Here is a 20,938-nt window from a genome sequence, read left to right as displayed (position 1 = left end):
GTCATTATAAGTCAGTGGATGACTTTTTTCGACCGCAGTTTCTTCTGGAGCCCGTAGTATAGGATCGACTTCCGCTGATGATGCGCCTCCGAATTTCACGGCTCACGTTGTTGTCAGCCGTCAGTAAGGATCCGAGGTAGACGAATTCCTCCACCACCTCGAAAGTATCCCCGTCTATCGTAACATTACCACCCAGACGAATCCGGTCGTGTTTGTTTCCGCCTACCAGCATGTAGTTTGTTTTAAGGCATTCACCACCAGTCCGACCTTTGCTGCTTCGCGTTTCAGGCGGGTGTGTACCTCTGCCACCGTACCAAATGTTCTGACAATAATGTAAATGTCGTCCGCAAAGCACACGAATTGACCGGATTTTGTGGGAATCGTTCCCTGGCTGTTGAGCCCGACTCGTCGCATCACACCTTCCAGAGCGATGTTGAAGAGTAGGCATGAGAGTCCGTCGCCTTGTCGCAGTCCCCGGCAAGATTCGAATGAACTGGATAGTTCACCCGAAAACCTTACGAAGTTTTGCACACCATCCATCGTTGCTTTAATCAGTCTAGTCAGCTTCCCAGAAAAGCCGTTTTCGTCCATGATTTTCCATTGCTCTACGCGGTCGATACTGTCGTATGTCGCTTTGAAGTCGATGAACAGGTGATGCGTTGGGACCTGTTATTACGATTTCTGGAGGATTTGCCGTACAGTGAAGATCCGGTCCGTTGTCGACCGGCCGTCGTTGAAGCCGGCTTGATAACTTCTCACGAACTCATTAGTTTTGGGTGACAGACGACAAAAGATGATCTGGGATAGCACTTTGTAGGCAGCATTCAAAATACTGATCGCCCTGAAGTTCTCACATTTCAAATGGTCGCCTTTCTTGTGAATGGGGCAGATTACCCCTTCCTTCCACTCATCCGGTAGCTGTTCGGTTTCCCAGATCCTGACTATCAGCCGATGCAGACAGGTGGCCAACTTTTCTGGGCCCACCTTGATGAGTTCAGCTGCGATACCATCCTTACCAGCTGCTTTGTTGGTTTTAAGCTAATGAATGGCATCCTTAACTTTCCTCAGCGTGGGAGGTGGTTTATTTCCGTCCTCCGCTGCACTGGCGTCGTCGTTTCCTCCGTTGCCGTGGTTTCCCGTGCCTACGTTCTCCACGCCATTCAGGTGATGATCGAAGTGCTGTTTCCACCTTTCGATCACCTCACGTTAGTCTGTCAAAAGGCCTCTGTCTTTATCTCTGCATATTTCGGCTCGCGGCACGAAGCCGTTTCGGGATGCGTTGGGCTTCTGATAGAACTTCCGTGTTTCTTGGGAACAGCACAGCAGTTCCATTTCTTCGCTCTTCCAGGCGGCGCTTTTTCTCCCGAAAGAGGCTGATCTGCTGCTTCCGCTTCTGTTTGTAAGGTTCCACGTTCTGTCGGGTCCCTTGCTACAGCATTACCGCCCTCGCTGCGTTCTTCTCCTCCAAAACCGTTCTGCACTTTTCGTCGAACCATTCGTTCCGTCGATTCCGTTCCACGTACCCGATGGTGCTCTGGGCTGCGTCGGTGATGACTGCTTTCACTGTACTCCAGCAGTCCTCTAGAGGGGCATCATCGAGCTCACCCTCGTCTGGCAACGCGGCCTCGAGATTCGCGTATGCTGAGGCGACATCCGGTTGTTTCAGTCGCTCCAGGCTGTACCGTGGCGGTCGCCGGTACCGTACATTGTTGATGACGGAGAGTTTTGGGCGCAGTTTGACCATCACCAGATAGTGGTCGGAGTCGATGTTAGGTCACGATGTCCTGACGTCGATAATGTCGGAGAAGTGCCGTCCGTCAATCAGAACGTGGTCGATTTGAGATTCCGTCTGCTATGGTGATCTCCAGGTGTAACGATAAGGGAGGCTGTGTTGGAAAAAGGTGCTATGTATGGCCATATTTTTGGAGGCGGTGAAATCAATGAGTCGTAGGCCGTTTTCGTTCGTCTGCTGGTGGGCGCTGTACTTTCCAATTGTCGGTCTGAATTCCTCCTCCTGGCATACCTGAGCGTTCAAATCTCCTATGATGATCTTGACGTCGTGGATTGGGCAGCAGTCGTACTCGCGTTCGAGCTGCGCGTAAAATGCGTCCTTGTCATCAGTAGTGCTTCCGGAGTGTGGGCTGTGCACGTTTATTATGCTGAAGTTGAAGAATCGGCCCATGAATCTCAACCTGCACATTATTTCGTCGATCGGCCACCAACCGATTACGCGTCTCTGCATATCACCCATCACGATGAAAACTGTTCCCAGCTCGCGTGTGTTGCCGCAGCTCTGGTAGATGGTATGATTACCTCAAAACGATCGCACCACAGATCCTGTCCAACACACCTCCTGCAGCGCTTCGATGCCGAACCCGCGGTTCTTCAGTGGTTACGGGTCATTTGGCCGAATGCCATTTGGTCGTGTGGTAGAGTCTCAATTAATATTCGTTCAAGCTTCGTGCGCGCCTCGTGCACTGCTCATCTTTCGGCCTACACACTTTGTTGTGCATATCCTCAGTCTCTCTGCTACCTTGCGCATGGACAGATCATTTCCCTTCGCAGCGCGTGATATTATCCATGGTCCTTTTTGGGTCGTTACCACAAGATGGCGACGAGGATGTAGAATCCTGTGATTGTATATTTTCAACGGTCAACAATATTTAGTGAAAAGAGAAATCAAATGAAGCATGATTTGGAAAAGAAATAGTGTTCAGATGTGTACAGCGTGGGGGGAATGGTGGAAAAGTGAACGATCGTGGGCTTCGGAGTGGTTGATCAATTGTGCGATTATTTGCAAAAAGAGAAGCGAGCACTGAATGAATTATTTCATTTAAAACGTGCGATTGATCCAGCAGTCGATGGAAACATGCAAATCAGATAATCAAATTAAGAGAAAGTGATGTGTTTAGCGGGACGGAAGATTTTCATTCCGCTTTGTTCAACATTGTTTCTGCTGCTGCTGCTGCTGCTGCAGCAAGTGATAAAGCCATCCAAGGTCACGCTTTTGAATAGCCGCGAGAGAAAAGGTATGTCATTCGATTCTATTGTTGTGTCTTTGAGCAAGAACGGATTTCGTTCAACAATATGTACGAGTTCAAATGCAAAGTTGAGGTCAAATGACATGTGCATGAATAATGTGAGTATGTTGATTTTTTTGCCAAGTATTTATCTTCATGGATGCATTAAGGGAGCCAGAAGCAAGTGATCACATAATGTTGGATCTTATGATTAGTTTGTTGGATATGAGTTTATTTTCGATGGATTTATGCCAATTTAATTTCTGGTATAATGCACAAGATCTGCGTGAAGTGCATTTAATGATTTACGACTGCTAATCGGAAGACTCGGCGCACTTTGGGTCATGATGATATTTGTAGCGGGCACACATACTGAGCGGTTTTGGTTAATAATACTTTTAGAATGATTTGATGATTCTTGAAATAATCATTTTTTGTTATTGAAATGACGCCTCTTTACACAACTGAATTGCAAAAAGGTAAAGTTCTCTAGGAGTGTACTAGTAATGTTACAAAAAAAGAAAATACTTACAACTAGTATTGCATTGTCGGCAGATTGTGGGAACATCGGAATCAAATTTTCGTGTGCGGTGAGGAAAAGATGTTATAGGGTAAGTGTACCAATTATGGCTATAGTACCAATCATTCGCCATAGTTGATTTTCACCCTTTAACGATATATATCAACAATAATAAAAATGTGAACAACAGATCACGTTCTCAAAAGATGGTTGCACACATTTAATGTCCACATTTTGCTCAAATTATGGTAGAAATAAATCTTTTTCCTTAAAATTTCGGCTTCCTTGCACCCTTTTTCGCCATAGTGTACCAATTATGGCAAATCCCATAAGAAATGCATGCAAATAGTGCGAAAAGGAACCGAAGTTAAAAATGTAGCCATAACTGGTACATGGTTCCTATCATTGGCACACGCTGTAATAAATACTAAAAGTAGTTTTGGCTCCGTTTTTATATTTTTCTTGTAAAGTATGCATACTAAACTATCTTTTAAAATATTAGTGACATTCGTTGGTCTTCTCGTTATTTTTGTACAAATAGTTATCCTTAGGTAGTGCCATAATTGGTACAGGCACCCTATGTAAGTTATTAACTTAAGATGTTGCTCACTATCATGTATAACTAAAAGGACTAGGACACACTCCTTGGAAATGTCTCATGACTAGAGTGGATAAATTTCTAGAAATAGGAGGCGTAGTAATGCAAAAGTTTACTAATTATAGATTGTGTTAAGCTACAATTGACAATGAAAAAAATATGTAGTAGTAATATTACATACGATTATCTTGTTGTAATTTAAAAGGTTAGTATTCTTTCAAAGTAAGGTTCTCAAGCTCAAGCTAACGTAACTGCAATGAAACTTTGAGCTAGTCTTGAGTAATATTTAACAACTATTGCTTTGTATTAAACGACACATGCGTAAAGATTCGCAGGACATATATTTAGCCGTTTAGCTTGTTTAGTTCATGATGTAAAACAATACATTTGCTACATATGCTACAGGTCAACGCTGAAAAAGGAGTAATGATATAATTTGCAATCACCCATGACTTTTTCAAATGATGTAAAACTGCCTTCTGAAAGATGATGCTAATGATATGGAAATGTATAGATCTAAGGCACACTATTTCAAGTGAGATAGCTATCAGTATCTGATTCTTCAGTGCATGTCATATCGTATGCTATAGCGTTAATTGGATGAGAGTGAGTTTGCTCTGAAATAATGCGAGAATCTGCTCTAACAAATTTATGCTTTTAAATGATGAAAGAAAGTGCATCACGCAAAATATAGGATGTTGCGAGTACGTAGCCTCATGATTTATCGCTCTTAAATGTTGCGAAAATGCGGTCTTGTAAGTTTTCGCTCTTGTGCGATGTGAGGATGTACGCTCTTAAATGATGCTAGAACTTAGGTATTTACGCTCTTAAATGTTGTGATGAAGTGCCGCATCACTGATCGCTCTTGAATGTTGCGAGTAAGTGTCTAATAGATAATCGCTCTTGGATGATGCGAAAGTGTTCGCTCTTAAATGTTGCGACAGAGTGTCTCATCGATAATCGCTCTTGGATGATGCGAAAGGGTTCGCTCTTGCATGATGCGAGAAAGTGTCTCATTGATAATCGCTCTTGGATGGTGCGTAAGTGTTCGCTCTTAAATGTTGCGACAGAGTGTCTCATCGATAATCGCTCTTGGATGATGCGAAAGTGTTCGCTCTTGAATGTTGCGAGACACTGTCTCATTGATAATCGCTCTTGGATGATGCGAGAGTATTCGTTCTTAACCTTCCTAATGCATCACGTTGGGAACAGCTCGACGATTTAGTATACGGTCGAAAACGACCCTAATGCTCAAGGAGGGTTAAGTTATTGCTATTGAATGGTGTGATTTTGGAAGTTATTGCTCTTTAATGTTGCGAAAATGTGACCTTTTACGTTTCCACACTTGCATGACACGAAAATATGCGCTCCTTAACGATGGGAGATTCTGAAGTGTGGCAGTATCACTCTTCAATGATGCTATCGTTTCTGGATTACGCAAGAATCAGGGCTTTTAGATAAATTGCGATAATAGCGTTAATAAAAAAAAAAATGACTATGCTAAGGTGACTCAAATGCGCAGCAGTACCAAATCATATGTAATGTAAGCATATCATATGCTATTTGAAAACGAACGACCATGGACCAAAGTTTTTCCTTTATTAATCACTTAAACCCTTTGTTTTGAGTAGAGTAAAAATGTAATCACTGTGCTCAAAATAAGTTTGGATAGCCTATAAAAAAAAGAGCATGCCTTAGTTTATTCTGTCAGAAAAAAAATTGATTTTATAGGTATACGGAAAATAAATATACGTGAATATATTTTACAGCACTTATGTATAGATTGTAAAAAGGACAGAATTTACAATATTGATATTGATGAGTCATGAAAAAATAAACAAATTGCTGTTTAGAATTTATTTCAACGCAAATGATCTAGTCTGTTTCTTAAGCATAGTTATATTTCAAATTTCGTTGTCAACAGCAAAAAAAAAATCGAATAAAATGACAAAATTTGCTTTGTTTATAAGAATGATCATGATATGTTGTCCCCAAGTGTTGTCGTACATAAAAAAATAGATCATCGGTGATTGTCATTCAACAGCTTGCCGTTTTTGAAGAGGAGATATACATTTACCAGTTAGTTTATAAGTTGTCTGATTACAATTGTTGAAAAGGGTGGAGAATAGAACTCATAGAAGTGTGGAGCGGATCTGGTGTGGTGGATAGAACACAAGACTATCATGCCGAGGACCTGGGATCGAATCCCACTCCCAACATACTCACAGAACGTGGGTTCTTCCTTTGGATGGGAAGTAAAGCGTGGGTCCCGAGATAAACTAGCCTAGGGTTAAAAATCTCGTTAATACAGACAAAAAAACTAATAGAAGAGCTGTTAACTCAAGACAAAAGTACAATTTTATCCGGAATTGAACAAAGTATACGTTAGATGATGATCATTATGTTTATGTTTTAAAGTTGGCTGCGAAAAACAGTGTTCTTATGATTGTAAAGTAGGTTGCAGTATTACAGAAAACAAAACATACACTCATCTGTGCTAAGAACTAAGAATAAGTGTTTTAATCGTCATTGAGCGATTTCAATTCCAGAATCAACAGACCTTATCCGTAGAAATCAATGTATGTGTTCCAGGATTTAAGAAAAACAAGCTAGCTGAAAAAAAATGTAAACCAATACATCTTAGCAGTATGTGGCAAACAATGCATTGAGCTATGAAATTTAAATGTTCCGATTATAGCCTGACCTCGCTGGTTGCGCCCCGATTAGCGAACCGTGTTCGTACGTTGAAGCAAATGACAACTGATCAGAATGTTCTAGACACACGCAAGTGACAAGAATTACGTCACGGAACACTCACATACTTGCACAAGCGTTCTGTTTATAGGAGCTGCGATGAGACGGCGGTCAGACGTCAAACTCGTTTTTACATCTATTTTGTTGACAGTGCTTTTAGTTGGGGTTTGCCCCAAACAGCGAACATTCAGCCAGGGAGACAGCCCATCTAACGAACCTCCAACGAACGAAACAGCACTGTATAATTTTTGATTATGAAGAAGAAAAAGTTATAACAACATGGTCTTCATCGTGGTTGTTTCAATGAAATACATGTATTTTCTTTGTATTCTGTTCTGCCCTTAAATTATTGTAAAATAATCCACAAATAGGGATATTAGAGCAATTGGAAATTTTGAACCAATTGCGCTGGTCTCGAACACGTTTGTTATACTCGGTTTCATCGCAGAGGTCATATATGACCCCTTCGGCCCTAAAGAATTAGGAAGTACTTTTAATATGTATTCGCATGAAACGTTACGCTGTGGACAAATGTTGTAGCGCTTTATTGTAAAGCAAGAGTCTTTGCCTTATTTCTAGCTTTCAACTGAGTATACTGTATTATACTGTATTTCAAAAAGTTTACGCTATTCAAAGGTCAATGGCTGGTGTTCAGTGGAACAAGTGTCATGCATACCACCTCTATTGGATCTTTAATTCAGGATTGTCATCACGATGATGAACATTTGCTAGAGATTCTAATTAAAAAAACAATTTCAAATAGTCCGCTATATAACAAGCAGATTGTCAACTTAGTGATATTTTGGTTGGGAGGTACATAAAATGTATACTAACAACAATGTGTTCAAACACAAAATTCAATCCACAATCGTTTCTTTTTTATTTTGACGTGTGGTTCCATTGTAACTATGAATCTGTACAAACTCTAAATGTATATAGGTTGCATGGAACATTGTCATAAAAAAGAATCATAGTTGAAAATTCCAATACTGTCACCTGGGCAAATACGATGGTTTTGGTCCTCTGCTTTACACTGTTTATCAAAATAACAGAATTTAATTTTGTTCATTTGTGGTATTGCAGCAGAGTTGTTATATTTTATTGGTATTGTTTATAAGCTATATATTATTGGAATAGCATTCATGCTAATTTTATGAAGAATAAGGGAGAGGTATGGCCTTGCCTTTATGTTTCTGTCACTATTCATGTTATACTGTTGAAAATAGCCGGAATAGATATATACGTAGATTTAATGAACAAGGGTGTAGGTGAAAAAAAAATGCTTTCAATTTACTGTTTTAATAAGATGTTTACGATCATTAAGTTTTTGTGACCGTGGTCAAGTGTTGTGATAAGAAGGCCAGGAAAGATTCAACTGAGAGCTAACATTTGTAAGGTCTCATTTTGATATGAATTGTATTGAATTATCCAGTTGCATAAAACTTAAAATAAGAAAGGGGGATGTGGTAGAGTCTCAATTAATATTCGTTCAAGCTTCGTGCGCGCCTCGTGCACTGCTCATCTTTCGGCCTACACACTTTGTTGTGCATATCCTCAGTCTCTCTGCTACCTTGCGCATGGACAGATCATTTCCCTTCGCAGCGCGTGATATTATCCATGGTCCTTTTAGGTCGTTACCACAGGTCGAATGCCGTTTGTCCGAAAAATGAATGATGTACTCAAGTGACCATACCACTGTTCCCAGCCTCAGTATAACTTGAAACAACAGCCTATGAGTCAAAGAAGGAAAAATCTGTGATAAAATATAGGCAGTTTCAACGCCAACTAATCTGTGTATGTCAAAACTAGAAAGATGATTAAAAGAAGGAAATATGTCTGATGATCATGCCGATAGAATGTCAAAAATTTCTTCTGAATTCTTTTGATCACGATTCGGCCAAACGGCATTCGGCCAAATGACCCTTTTTTGCCAGATGGCATTCGGCCAAACGGCGTTCGGCCAAATGACCCTTTCGGCCAAATGGCCGGACACCCCTTCAGTAGATCGGTGAGTATGCGGTCGGTCCCAATGAAGTTGAAAGATCGGCAGTTCCACGTACCGAGTTTCCAATCGGAAGTCCTTTTTGTTAGCTGAAGTCTTTGCCGTTGGTTTAGGTTCGTAATATTGTGTTGCTGATTTTCCGTTACAATGGTTTTTTACGGCTGGCTCGTAGGACCTGACAGCAATCCCCTACTTTCCAGAGGACCATAGGGCACAGTTGAGCTTCCCTGGCACTCGGAAGTTGATTGTGGTATGGTTAATTTAATTGAAAATTAATAATACAACTACAACCGTTACCCTATTCTATTCATTGTAGATTGACTTTGCAGTGTCTCATCTCCTAGTCTTTTCAAGTAACGCAATAAGTGACAACTAAATCAACCGTTATGTGGCCGACAAACTTTTTGTTTTTTTTCTACACCGTGTATTTTAAATGGGTGCTGGGTACCCGGGTACCCTGCCTGCCACATAAGGGTTAAACACAAGGGGCTTATTAACCCTCTAACGATCGCGCTGTTGTATTTTGTACAACACGTTGGAAAAATCTCGCTTTTTGTACTCAGCATTAGCGTGGTGCTGACGCAGGTAGTCAACCTAGTAGTCAACCGCGCGAGTTACGGAATGTTAAATATAAATATGTAATAGTTTGAGTTCATTTTACTAGTATTGAACTGTACACAGAATACCTAACTGATGAATGGAATACTTGAAGAGATACAGGTTATTTAAAAATAGGCATAACTCAAGAAGAAATATAAGTCTCCATTTTTCTACAATGCTTATCAAAAGTTCATGACAATTTGAAAAATATTTTTCCCAAAAATATCGACGACATGTCTTGATCTTCCCACTCGAACCAATTTGTTCACATCACCAACAGAGCACTCTTGTCATCCTTGCTCATCTATATTTGCCATCTTCCACTTTACCACAGTTGTTCCCCACCATCACGCGAATCATCGAACCATCCCCAAGTACGTGCATAAATACGATGTAATCCGTTTCATAAATTGCCACTATTATTACCAGCATCGTCGCAAGAGTCGCGCGTCATTTTCCTCTATGTCACCAAATACGGCAGGGAATACGCGGGATCCCTCCCAGTCAGGCAGATCCCGTCGGCCCGGCCTGTCATCGACAGAGTGACATCCGAGTACGGGAGGACGGACGGGAGGTCACAACGAATTTACCATCATGGCTCAATTTAGCTCGGGACGGGAGCCAAAGTACACTCTTCCTTTCTTTTCCCAGACTCCAGAGTTCAAGAGGCTGCTGCTCTAGCGACCAGCTTGTTAGAGTCGCGCGCCTTTGGCTTGACTCGGTTTCGTCGTCACACGTTCGGAATGGAAACAAATTTGTATATAGTTTCTTTGCACTAGATCGCTTCCACTCCCGGGAAGGCAGAGACAGCCAATGTGGGTGATAACTTGGCCGGGCAGAGGTAGTTCTGGGCGCAGGAGGGAGGAAAATGATGTTGAGTACTTTGTTTCCACTTTCTTTTTGTCCCTCTTGGATCACTTTCTTGTGTGGAGAAATGGTGAGAGCAAGATTGCTATGCCATCGTTGTCGTAAGATGTCGCCGCTACACGGAGAAGATTCTTGGATCTGCCGCGTGGGAAAAAGAGGTGCCAAATACGAATATGTATGAATGCCAACTATGCGCTGCACATACATGGGGCACTAGATGGCAGGGGTTTTCAAATTTCAGGAAATCCTGAAATAAAAATATTCGGAAGCGTTGCTGGAAAAACCTCTCCCCTATAATTCCTGGTAAATCCTCGGAAGAAATGCCGGGAGGAACCATCTTCAATAAATCATCCCTTCGGACAGAAGGCATTTTTCCGTAGTAAAAATTCCTAAAGTCACGTTCACAGGTTTAAAAACCACTGTCCTGGAGCACCCTTATGAAGCGGACGACAGAAGCCCGCTCGGTACAAGTACATCTTATCGGCTATACGAGCTTGTTGAAAGTCAATTTGCAGTCATCGAGCAATGTGCTTGATGATGTTGTGTGTATACATTTTTAATATGGCAACGCTTCGCGTTGTTTGCATGAATGTTCTGTCTCCGTTGTCGTTCGTCGTCGAGTGAGGACAGGAACTCAACTCAGTCAGAGCCATCCGTGCTTAACCTCTGCCAGTAGATGTGAGTGCATGTACACAGTGGGTAATCGGGTTCAGAAGTGGGATTCTTCCCTGGTTTGTTGTCACCTGTTCCCCCAACAACAGAATAATATATCAATTTGTGTACACTTCAGGACCCGACCCGGTTGCAATCGTTGCACTGGAGGTAATCAGATTGCAATTGTTCTTTCAATGGCTGCGCACCAGTTGTTCAACAATGGTGTAACCACGTGGTGGGATTCGATTCGCACACTTGACTCGATGAATATTGAACTCGTCTCGTATTGGAAGATATGTGGGTAGCAGCATTATGCAGTGTACTTACACATCACTTTCAGATCCACGGTGTTGCTCTCGCCGTCTCCCTCGACGTTGGACGCGATGCAGGTGTAGTTGCCGGCCTGATGCCGGGTGACGGCTTGCAACGCCAGCGCCGTACTGCTCATTATCACACCGGTCTTGGAGTTGTGCTGGACGACTTGATCCTGGAATTAGACGAAAGAAGAAATAAACGTTGAGAACATGTAGGTTGGAATTTTTTGTTTTACTTTTAAGTCATGAGGGGGATAATCTGCTCAACAGACATGGTCCCATGGTCACTAAATCCTTCGTCTCTCCGGAACCACCGACCAGGCCTAGTTCCAGAAAAGAGCTAGTGCACATCGCAGCCTCAAGGTTAGCTACGTAGCTTGCAGCAACGAACATCGATGCTTTGGGGAACCCACGAAGTTAACATGTTGGCGCTTAGCCAGTTTCCCAAATGGTCCTTACCACTCCCTTTGTCCTCGGAAAGCCACCACACCCGCATTCAACTGTTCTGCAACCATCAAGAGCTGATAGTTGCGTGCAACGCGATAGACCTACTGAAGTCTCAGGCCCTATCAGCTAGCTCACATAAGGGGTTGCTGACAGTGGGCCTCCACCTGCCCTTACCGGAAACCCTTTTCCAACAGCGGGCTCGGGTCCAACCAAGGGTCCAACCCAGTTGACCAACGTCACGTCAGCAACGCTACCAGTATGTTAGCTTGTGCTTAATGGCATACATCGCTGAGCTATTGGCCATCATCGAGGGCAATGCCACTAATGCTATGGAGGCTCTCAGGTTAGGTTATCCTGGATAATCAAAGGTGTGCCTCTACAGTCTATTGAGGATGATCTTTGCGAGCACCATCCCCGCCGTGTCGATCAAGCATATTGGTTTATAAGTTGACCGGAACATCCCGGGAGCCTCTGCAATAGCTACTTTTAATGCCAGATTCGGAGCTCCGTTTGGACCTGGGGTCGTAACTACGCTGAGCGATTTTGCTGTTCCCGCAACGGTGACCCTCTCTTTATCACCAGTCACAGTCCCCAGCTGTCCTACGAAAGGAGGTCAAGGACTAGGATCGTGACACGGAATAAGCCCCTCGATGATCTCCTCCAACATCTCTGGAGATTGATCTGTAGGAGCCATTACACCTCTCATCTTGACCATCATCTCATCTTAGTCATCACTTCACTAATTCGCACTCACACTCTGACAGAGACAGCACTGCAGGCTTTCTTGCTTGCCCTTATCTCAATCTTCAGCGCAGTTTTGGCAGCGGCGTACACCTCCCGCAGTCACGCCCGCCAAGGATGTTTTCGATCACCTGGCAATCATTTGACTCATTTGTCTATAACTCAGTTCAGAAGCCTAATATTAAAATGTGGTGTTAAAATGTGGGTCCCGTAGGCAATTTCGCTCCTCTCAGTTCGTGATCGCTGCATTCAACACCTAGCTCGTAGACAGGCTTGGCACAGTTCCGCAATTGCTTGAGTCCACCAGTAAGCCAGTGCTCTCCTATTTCTAGGGTAGACATGCCTAGGCGAGAGCACCGCTACCCGCTCGTCCCCGCCTTAACCGAGAAGGTATCGCTCAATATGGATCTACATACTTACTTTCTGCCCTTAGCAGCCAAGGTGGCGCAGAGGGCCGAATTGAAAGACCTCCATCCTGGGCGATTGCCACCCATCATTGCCTTGACCTGTAGCTACGTCAAATTTCCGTCCACTTCCTTTATTTCCCATGAGCCTCTGGGTCTGCCTCTGCTGAGATGTCCTGCTGGGTTCCAAATCTAACGCTTGTTTGCAGATTTCGTTCCCACCCCTGCGAAAAGTGTGCCCTCCACTTTCGCTCCCGAATATCTGTCGCTATCGGCTTTTGATGACATCGACGATGGAGCTCCACGTTGGAGATCCAATTGTGAGGCCACCATGCATGAATTATATACCGCAGGCATCTATCGATGAAGACCTGCAGCCGTTGAGTGTTCTACACTGATACACACCAAGTTTAGCAAAGATTTTTCCTGAGATTCTTCAGGAGGAATCGTAGAACCACAGTTGCAATTGCTTGAGTGATCCCAGCTGGAACTTTTGGATTAAATATTTTAAAATGTTCCTGGAATCACCGCAAGAACTTCTGAAATAATCTTAGGAAGATTGGCTTAAATGCTCCCGCACCAAGAATTCTTGAAGGAATTTCTGGGGAAGTTCGTAGAATTCTGCAAGGTATTATACAAGAAATTTCTAGAGAAATCTTAGTAGGATTTAGCTGAAAGAATCACTACAGAAATTATAGAAGAAACCCCATCAGGAATACCGGGGGAACCCTAAGAGAAGTACCTTGAATAAATACCTGGAGTTCTGCTTGAGACATTTCTAGATAAATCTCAGTAAGATTTCATGGAAATACCCCAGATAGAATTCTTGCAGGGGTTCTAATAGGAATTGCTTGAGGGATTCCAGCTGGAATACATGGATAAATACCAATATAAGTTCCTGGAGAAAACCCATGAGGAACTTCAGGAAGAACCCCTGGATGAAATCTCAGAAGAAAGTCCTGGTTAATCCTTGAAGAATTATCTGGAAGAATCACCGAAGGGATCTCCGGAAATATACTAGGAAGATTGCCTTGAAGGATCCCATCAGGAATGCTACAAGAAAACTCCAGAACAATCCCTAATAGAATTCCTGAAGGTACCGTAAACCGGGGTCAAATTGATCTTCGGGTTGAAATTGATCAGACGTTTTTTCGTTAGACAAAGTATATCTATATATATAAAAATGAGTTTGAAGTTCCTTTGAGGCAACAAAGGTGCTATTTTGAGCTCAACAGTTGTCAAACCACCACAAGACGGCAAGACAAAGTTTGCCGGGCCAGCTAGTTTTAAATAGTTTCCTTACATGTACCGTTTAGTATAGGATTCCTACATCGCGATACTTGGAAGGAAACTATGTAAAGTATGCTTGATCTAACTGAAAAACGTCTGATCAATTTCGACCCGGAGATCAATTTGACCCTGGTTTACGGTACCAAAGTTAAAATTTCTAATTATTTCTGAAATTGCTGAGAAAAAAAAAACGAATAAATGGTTGCTCAAATTCCCAAAAAAAGACCATTAGGCACCTTGGAGGAATTTCTCGAGGAATCCTCTGAAAGAATTCCTGGAAAAATCCCAGGAAGATTGTCCTGAAGGAATCCCAGTAGCAGTTTCTAGAGAAAATCTAGGAAGGATTGCTGGAGGAATCTCTGCAATGCAATTACAAGTAAAACTCCTTCAGAACTTCCTGGAGGAATCTTAAGAGAAGTTCAATGAATAAATAAATCGATGATGTGATGAGATGTGATTGATAGCCACCACCAGTGCAGGTCTTGTCATGTCATACGGTTCCTCTTAATACACAAGAGAACGTCCATAAATTACGTCACGCAAAAATTGACCATTTTCAACCCCCCCTCCCCCCCTATGTCACACTTTTTGTATGGGACCTCTAAAATTTTTGTATGAGTCGTCACACTTTGCTAAACCCCCCCTCCCCCCTCAAAGCGTGACGTAATTTATGGACGTTCTCCAACAACTTAAGATTTCCGTTTGATGGTTTGTTTCTCAAAGGTGCGTCAAACATATTGCAGACTGCTGGAGCTGATCGAACCACAACCATCGCATTTAACCCTTCCGTTACCAACCCCCCCTAACGAGAGTGCGAAAAAATACTCTTTTCGTTATAACTTTTTTGTTTTTCAATATTTTTCGACCAAATTTTGACACAATAAGCGGATATCCTTCTATTTCAAGGATTTGCTAGGGATTGTTGGAATGGCCACCGGGTTCCGGAGTTATTCCGGAACCAAAATGGGTCATTCGATTTGGCCATTTTGGAAAAAGTAAATTTTCGATATGAGAGCCGTTCAGTTTTCAGACCTAAGTGCACTAGAATGATAAAAAAAAATGTCTAGAAGTCCATCCCGGTCACTACGTGCCTTGGAACCCGTTTTACGGATGTTCCGGGGAGCCGGTTCCGGGGTCAATTTTTGAATATGATTCAATCCCACCATGCGACACCTCAAACTTCATGATTTTTTAAGATGCATCATTCTGTGCTGTTTCGGCGTTGTCTGAAATACTGTTGGCCATTTTGGAACCGGTATTCGGATTTCCCGGGAATCGGTTCCGGTGGTTCCGGGGTCCAATTTTCGAAAATAAACAAACACCATCATGCGACATATCAAACTTCATGATTTTGAAAATTATAGCACTTTATCATAATGGTTGGCCACTTAGGATACATTTGGCCATTATGGAATCGGTATACGGATTTTCCGGAATCCAGTTCCGGGGCCAAGTTTTGAAAATGGTTCAATACCGTCATGCGGCATCTCAAACATCGTGATTTTCAAAATACATCATTCTGGGCTAATATTGCGTTATCTGAAATACTGTTGGCCATTGTAGAACCGATATTCAGATTTCCCGGGAATCGGTTCCGGGGTCAATTTTTCGAAGATAAACACCAGGAATTCCTACGGAAGTTCCTACAGGAATTCCTCTGAAAATTCTTCTAGGAATTCCTCCGAAAATCCTTCCAGGAATTCCACCAGGAATTCTTACGGAATTTCTTCCAGCAATTCCTACGGAAGTTCTTCCAGGAATTCCTACGGAAGTTCTTCCAGGAATTCCTCCGGAAATTCCTCCAGGAATTCCTCCGGAAATTCCTCCAGGAATTCCTCCGGAAATTCCTCCAGGATTTCCTCCAGGATTTCCTCCGGAAATTCCTCCAGGATTTCCTCCGGAAATTCCTCCAGGATTTCCTCCGGAAATTCCTCCAGGAATTCCTCCGGAAATTCCTCCAGGATTTCCTCCGGAAATTCCTCCAGGATTTCCTCCGGAAATTCCTCCAGGATTTCCTCCGGAAATTCATCCAGGATTTCCTCCGGAAATTCCTCCAGGATTTCCTCCGGAAATTCCTCCAGGATTTCCTCCGGAAATTCCTCCAGGATTTCCTCCGGAAATTCCTCCAGGATTTCCTCCGGAAATTCCTCCAGGATTTCCTCCGGAAATTCCTCCAGGATTTCCTCCGGAAATTCCTCCAGGATTTCCTCCGGAAATTCCTCCAGGATTTCCTCCGGAAATTCCTCCAGGATTTCCTCCGGAAATTCCTCCAGGATTTCCTCCGGAAATTCCTCCAGGATTTCCTCCGGAAATTCCTCCAGGATTTCCTCCGGAAATTCCTCCAGGATTTCCTCCGGAAATTCCTCCAGGATTTCCACCGGAAATTCCTCCAGGATTTCCTCCGGAAATTCCTCCAGGATTTCCTCCGGAAATTCCTCCCGGATTTCCTCCGGAAATTCCTCCAGGATTTCCTCCGAAATTCTTCCAGGATTTCCTCCGGAAATTCCTCCAGGATTTCCTCCGGAAATTCCTCCAGGAATTCCTCCGGAAATTCCTCCAGGAATTCCTCCGGAAATTCCTCCAGGAAATTGTTCTAGGAATTCCTCCGGAAATTCCTCCAGGAATTCCTCCGGAAATTCCTCCAGGAATTCCTCCGGAAATTCCTTCAAAAGATATTCTGGGAATTCCTCCAACAATTCCTCCAGGAGTTCCTTCGAAAATTCCTCCGAGAATTCCTCCAGGAATTCTCCCTGTAAATTCTTGCGGGAGTTTCTCCTGGAATTGCCTCAAGAGCTCCTCCAGAAGTTCTTCAAGGAATACTTGTAGGAGTCCCTCCGGGTGTTCCCCCTAAAATTATTCCAGGGAGTTCCACCAATATTTTCCGGGAGGAACGCCTGGAGGAACTTTCAGAGGAATTCCTGGAGGAATTTCCGGAGGAAATCCTGGAGGAATTTCCGGAGGAAATCCTGGAGGAATTTCCGGAGGAAATCCTGGAGGAATTTCCGGAGGAAATCCTGGAGGAATTTCCGGAGGAAATCCTGGAGGAATTTCCGGAGGAAATCCTGGAGGAATTTCCGGTGGAAATCCTGGAGGAGTTTCCGGTGGAAATCCTGGAGGAGTTTCCGGTGGAAATCCTGGAGGAATTTCCGGAGGAAATCCTGGAGGAATTTCCGGAGGAAATCCTGGAGGAATTTCCGGAGGAAATCCTGGAGGAATTTCCGGAGGAAATCCTGGAGGAATTTCCGGAGGAAATCCTGGAGGAATTTCCGGAGGAAATCCTGGAGGAATTTCCGGAGGAAACCTGGAGGAATTTCCGGAGGAAATCCTGGAGGAGTTTCCGGAGGGAATCCTGGAGGAATTTCCGGAGGGAATCCTGGAGGAATTTCCGGAGGAATTCCTGGAGGAATTTCCGGAGGAATTCCTGGAGGAATTTCCGGAGGAATTTCCGGAGGAATTCCTGGAGGAATTTCCGGAGGAATTCCTGGAGGAATTTCCGGAGGAATTCCTGGAGGAATTTCCGGAGGAATTCCTGGAAGAACATCCGTAGGAATTCCTGGAAGAACTTCCGTAGGAATTGCTGGAAGAAATTCCGTAGGAATTCCTGGTGGAATTCCTGGAGGAATTTTCGGAGGAATTCCTAGAAGAATTTTCAGAGGAATTCCTGTAGGAACTTCCGTAGGAATTCCTGGTGTTTATCTTCGAAAAATTGACCCCGGAACCACCGGAACCGATTCCCGGGAAATCTGAATATCGGTTCTACAATGGCCAACAGTATTTCAGATAACGCAATATTATCCCAGAATGATGTATTTTGAAAATCACGATGTTTGAGATGCCGCATGACGGAATTGAACCATTTTCAAAACTTGGAACTGGATTCCGGAAAATCCGTATACCGATTCCATAATGGCCAAATGTATCCTAAGTGGCCAACCATTATGATAAAGTGCTATAATTTTCAAAATCATGAAGTTTGATATGTCGCATGATGGTGTTTGTTTATTTTCGAAAATTGGACCCCGGAACCACCGGAACCGATTCCCGGGAAATCCGAATACCGGTTCCAAAATGGCCAACAGTATTTCAGACAACGCCGAAACAGCACAGAATGATGCATCTTAAAAAATCATGAAGTTTGAGGTGTCGCATGATGGGATTGAATCATATTCAAAAATTGACCCCGGAACCGGTTCCCCGGAACATTCGTAAAACGGGTTCCAAGGCACGTAGTGACCGGGATGGACTTCTAGACAATTTTTTTATCATTCTAGTGCACTTAGGTCTGAAAACTGAACGGCTATTTACTTTTTCCAAAATGGCAGAATCGAATGACCCATTTTGGTTCCGGAATAACTCCGGAACCAGGTAGCCATTCCAACAATCCCTAGCAAATCCTTAAAATAGAAGTATATCCGCTTATTGTGTCAAAATTTGGTCGAAAAATATTGAAAAACAAAAAAGTTATAACGAAAAGAGTATTTTTTCGCACTCTCGTTAGGGGGGGTTGGTAACGGAAGGGTTAAATAATTGGGATGCTTGTGAAAGACGTCTCCGTGATTTGGGCCTGGTGACCACGACCCCCGCCTCCAGTCAACAATATGTTAATACCCTCCCAATTACCTTCCTCGGGCCGCCAGGAAGAAGTGTTTGCTCCAATATTGATCAGCGTAACGATTTGCCATCAGACGTTCGCCCCGCTCTAGACCATCTCCATCACGTTCATCTTGAGCTTTTTTGCAATTTTTCCACCTAGAGTGGCATCGTCTTTAGGACGTTACTTCCGACGAACTCGGCACACGGATCTTCTGTTTCTTTCTGCTTCTACTTATCCCCGTTTTTTCCTTGCACACGATGTCTCACGATACTAAGCGAACGCGATTTGAACAATTGATGCCACCGACTCCAGTTAGCCTAGTGGTTAAGGCTATGGATCGCTAATCCGGAGACAGTGGGTTCGATTCCCGTTCCGGTCGGGAAAATTTTCTCGACTCCCTGGGCATAGTGTATCATTGTGCTAGTCTCTCACAATGTACCAATTCATGCAGTAGCAGGCAAAGATAGCTCTTCAATTAATAACTGTGGAAGTGCTCAAAGAACACTTAAGTTGAAGCGAGGCAGGCCAAGTCCCAGTGGGGATATAGAGCCATAAAGAAGAAGAAGATGACCCCGACTGGCATCGTATACTCCTGGCATCGTATACTCCTGGTGAACGAACGACAAAAACGAAACTCTACGCCCACTGTTCACTGCTCGATCTACAGCCTAATTATCTCCGGCCAGTTTGATAGCGAAAAAAAACGTAACCAATAAATATCTCGATGTATCCATAAAGGGATTTCTTGAGAAATTCGTTCAAGAATCGATGGAGGTATTCTTGGAATTCTTGGAGGAGTCCCAGAATGAATCGCAGAAGCAACTATTTCGGATAACTCAAACACGACTCAGAATGATGTATCTTGAAAAATCACGAAATTTGAGGTATCGCTTTCGACGATATTTGTTTACTTTCGAACTTTCTCGGATTCCTAGAAGATCCGTTTATCGGGTCTCAAATGGCCAGAAATATTTCAGACAACATAAAACTAGCTCAGAATGGTGGGTTTCGAAAACCGCAATGTTTGAAATGCCGTATGACAATATTGAATTGTTTTCAAAACTTGGCTCCGGAACTGGATTTCGGGAAATCGGTTAACTAATTCCAATATGTCCAAATGCATTCTAAATGACCAATCATCGTGATAATATGCTATAACTTTTAAAATCATGAAGTTTGGTATGTCGCATGATGGTGTTTGTTCATCTTCGTAAAATGGACACCGGAACCACCGGAACCGATTGCCGTGAAATCCGCATATCGGTTCCAAAATGGCCAAAAGTACTTCAGATAACACAAAAACAGCTCAGAATAATGTATATTGAAAAAATCACAAAGTTCCTGGATTGGACCATACACTAGGCGCCCCTCCACCTTTTGCCGAAGTTGAGAGAAACCCCTCCCTTGGCGCCACTTCAGTGCACGGGCCTGGGTCTTGTTGATATTGATGGTGAGACCTGCAACCGAAGAGCGATCGGCAAGATCATCGAGCTTACTCTGCATAACAAAGCGACGTTAAGAATAGAGAGCAACGTGCGAAGTCATTTAGGTGCTCCATGTCACAGCAACCTACGATTTGGTTCACGATCAATCTCGTCTATTACGATGAGGGTCAGTAGCGGTGCTAGTATACATCCTTACCTCACTCAAGTAACGACCCGGATGGAGTCGGACAAGAGACACCGTTGTGCAGTACTCTGTACCAAAATGCCTTGCTTCAATGAGGCCAATAATTTTTATCACCCTTGCGCCTGAGGACTTCGGTGGAGGAACATTTCATACTCAGCCGCTGGATGCCAAAACAGCCGCGCCTCCTTGGTGAACATACGCTCGGGACGTGCCTCCTCAATCTAGCAGAAGTCAGAAGGACAACAGTGTCCAGGCTGCACTACCAGCTAAGCATACAAATTTTAGCTGATGGTCTATGTCATCGCTTGACCCATAGAAGCATGAGGTAGTAACTTGTGAGGACCAGAGCTACGTTTTACTTATCGACTCATCGTTGTGCAGCCCAAATTTGAGCAATCCTACGTTCTTTTCATTATACGTAATTGGATGGTTTCAAAAACCCCAGACACGAACTAAACTCTAAACAACTACTGTGACAACATTTCACTTAAAAAAAAATTAAAA

At 43.3% G+C, this 20,938-nt stretch overlaps 1 protein-coding gene across 2 annotated transcripts in view; it reads right to left on the bottom strand.

The window, feature by feature from the left end:
• The window catches only part of LOC109399785 (synaptogenesis protein syg-1), a 611,559-nt gene that overhangs the window by 321,804 nt on the left and 268,817 nt on the right, over nt 1-20,938 (bottom strand). For both annotated transcript variants that reach the window (XM_062860224.1, XM_062860225.1), the window contains exon 5: nt 11,343-11,502. In XM_062860224.1, the coding sequence (XP_062716208.1) occupies nt 11,343-11,502 (160 nt within the window). The remainder of the gene's footprint in view (nt 1-11,342; nt 11,503-20,938) is intronic.

This window comes from Aedes albopictus, chromosome 3, assembly GCF_035046485.1.
Source record: "Aedes albopictus strain Foshan chromosome 3, AalbF5, whole genome shotgun sequence".
In the NCBI taxonomy this organism is placed as follows: domain Eukaryota; kingdom Metazoa; phylum Arthropoda; class Insecta; order Diptera; family Culicidae; genus Aedes; species Aedes albopictus.
This window is presented reverse-complemented; position numbering and strand designations above follow the sequence as displayed.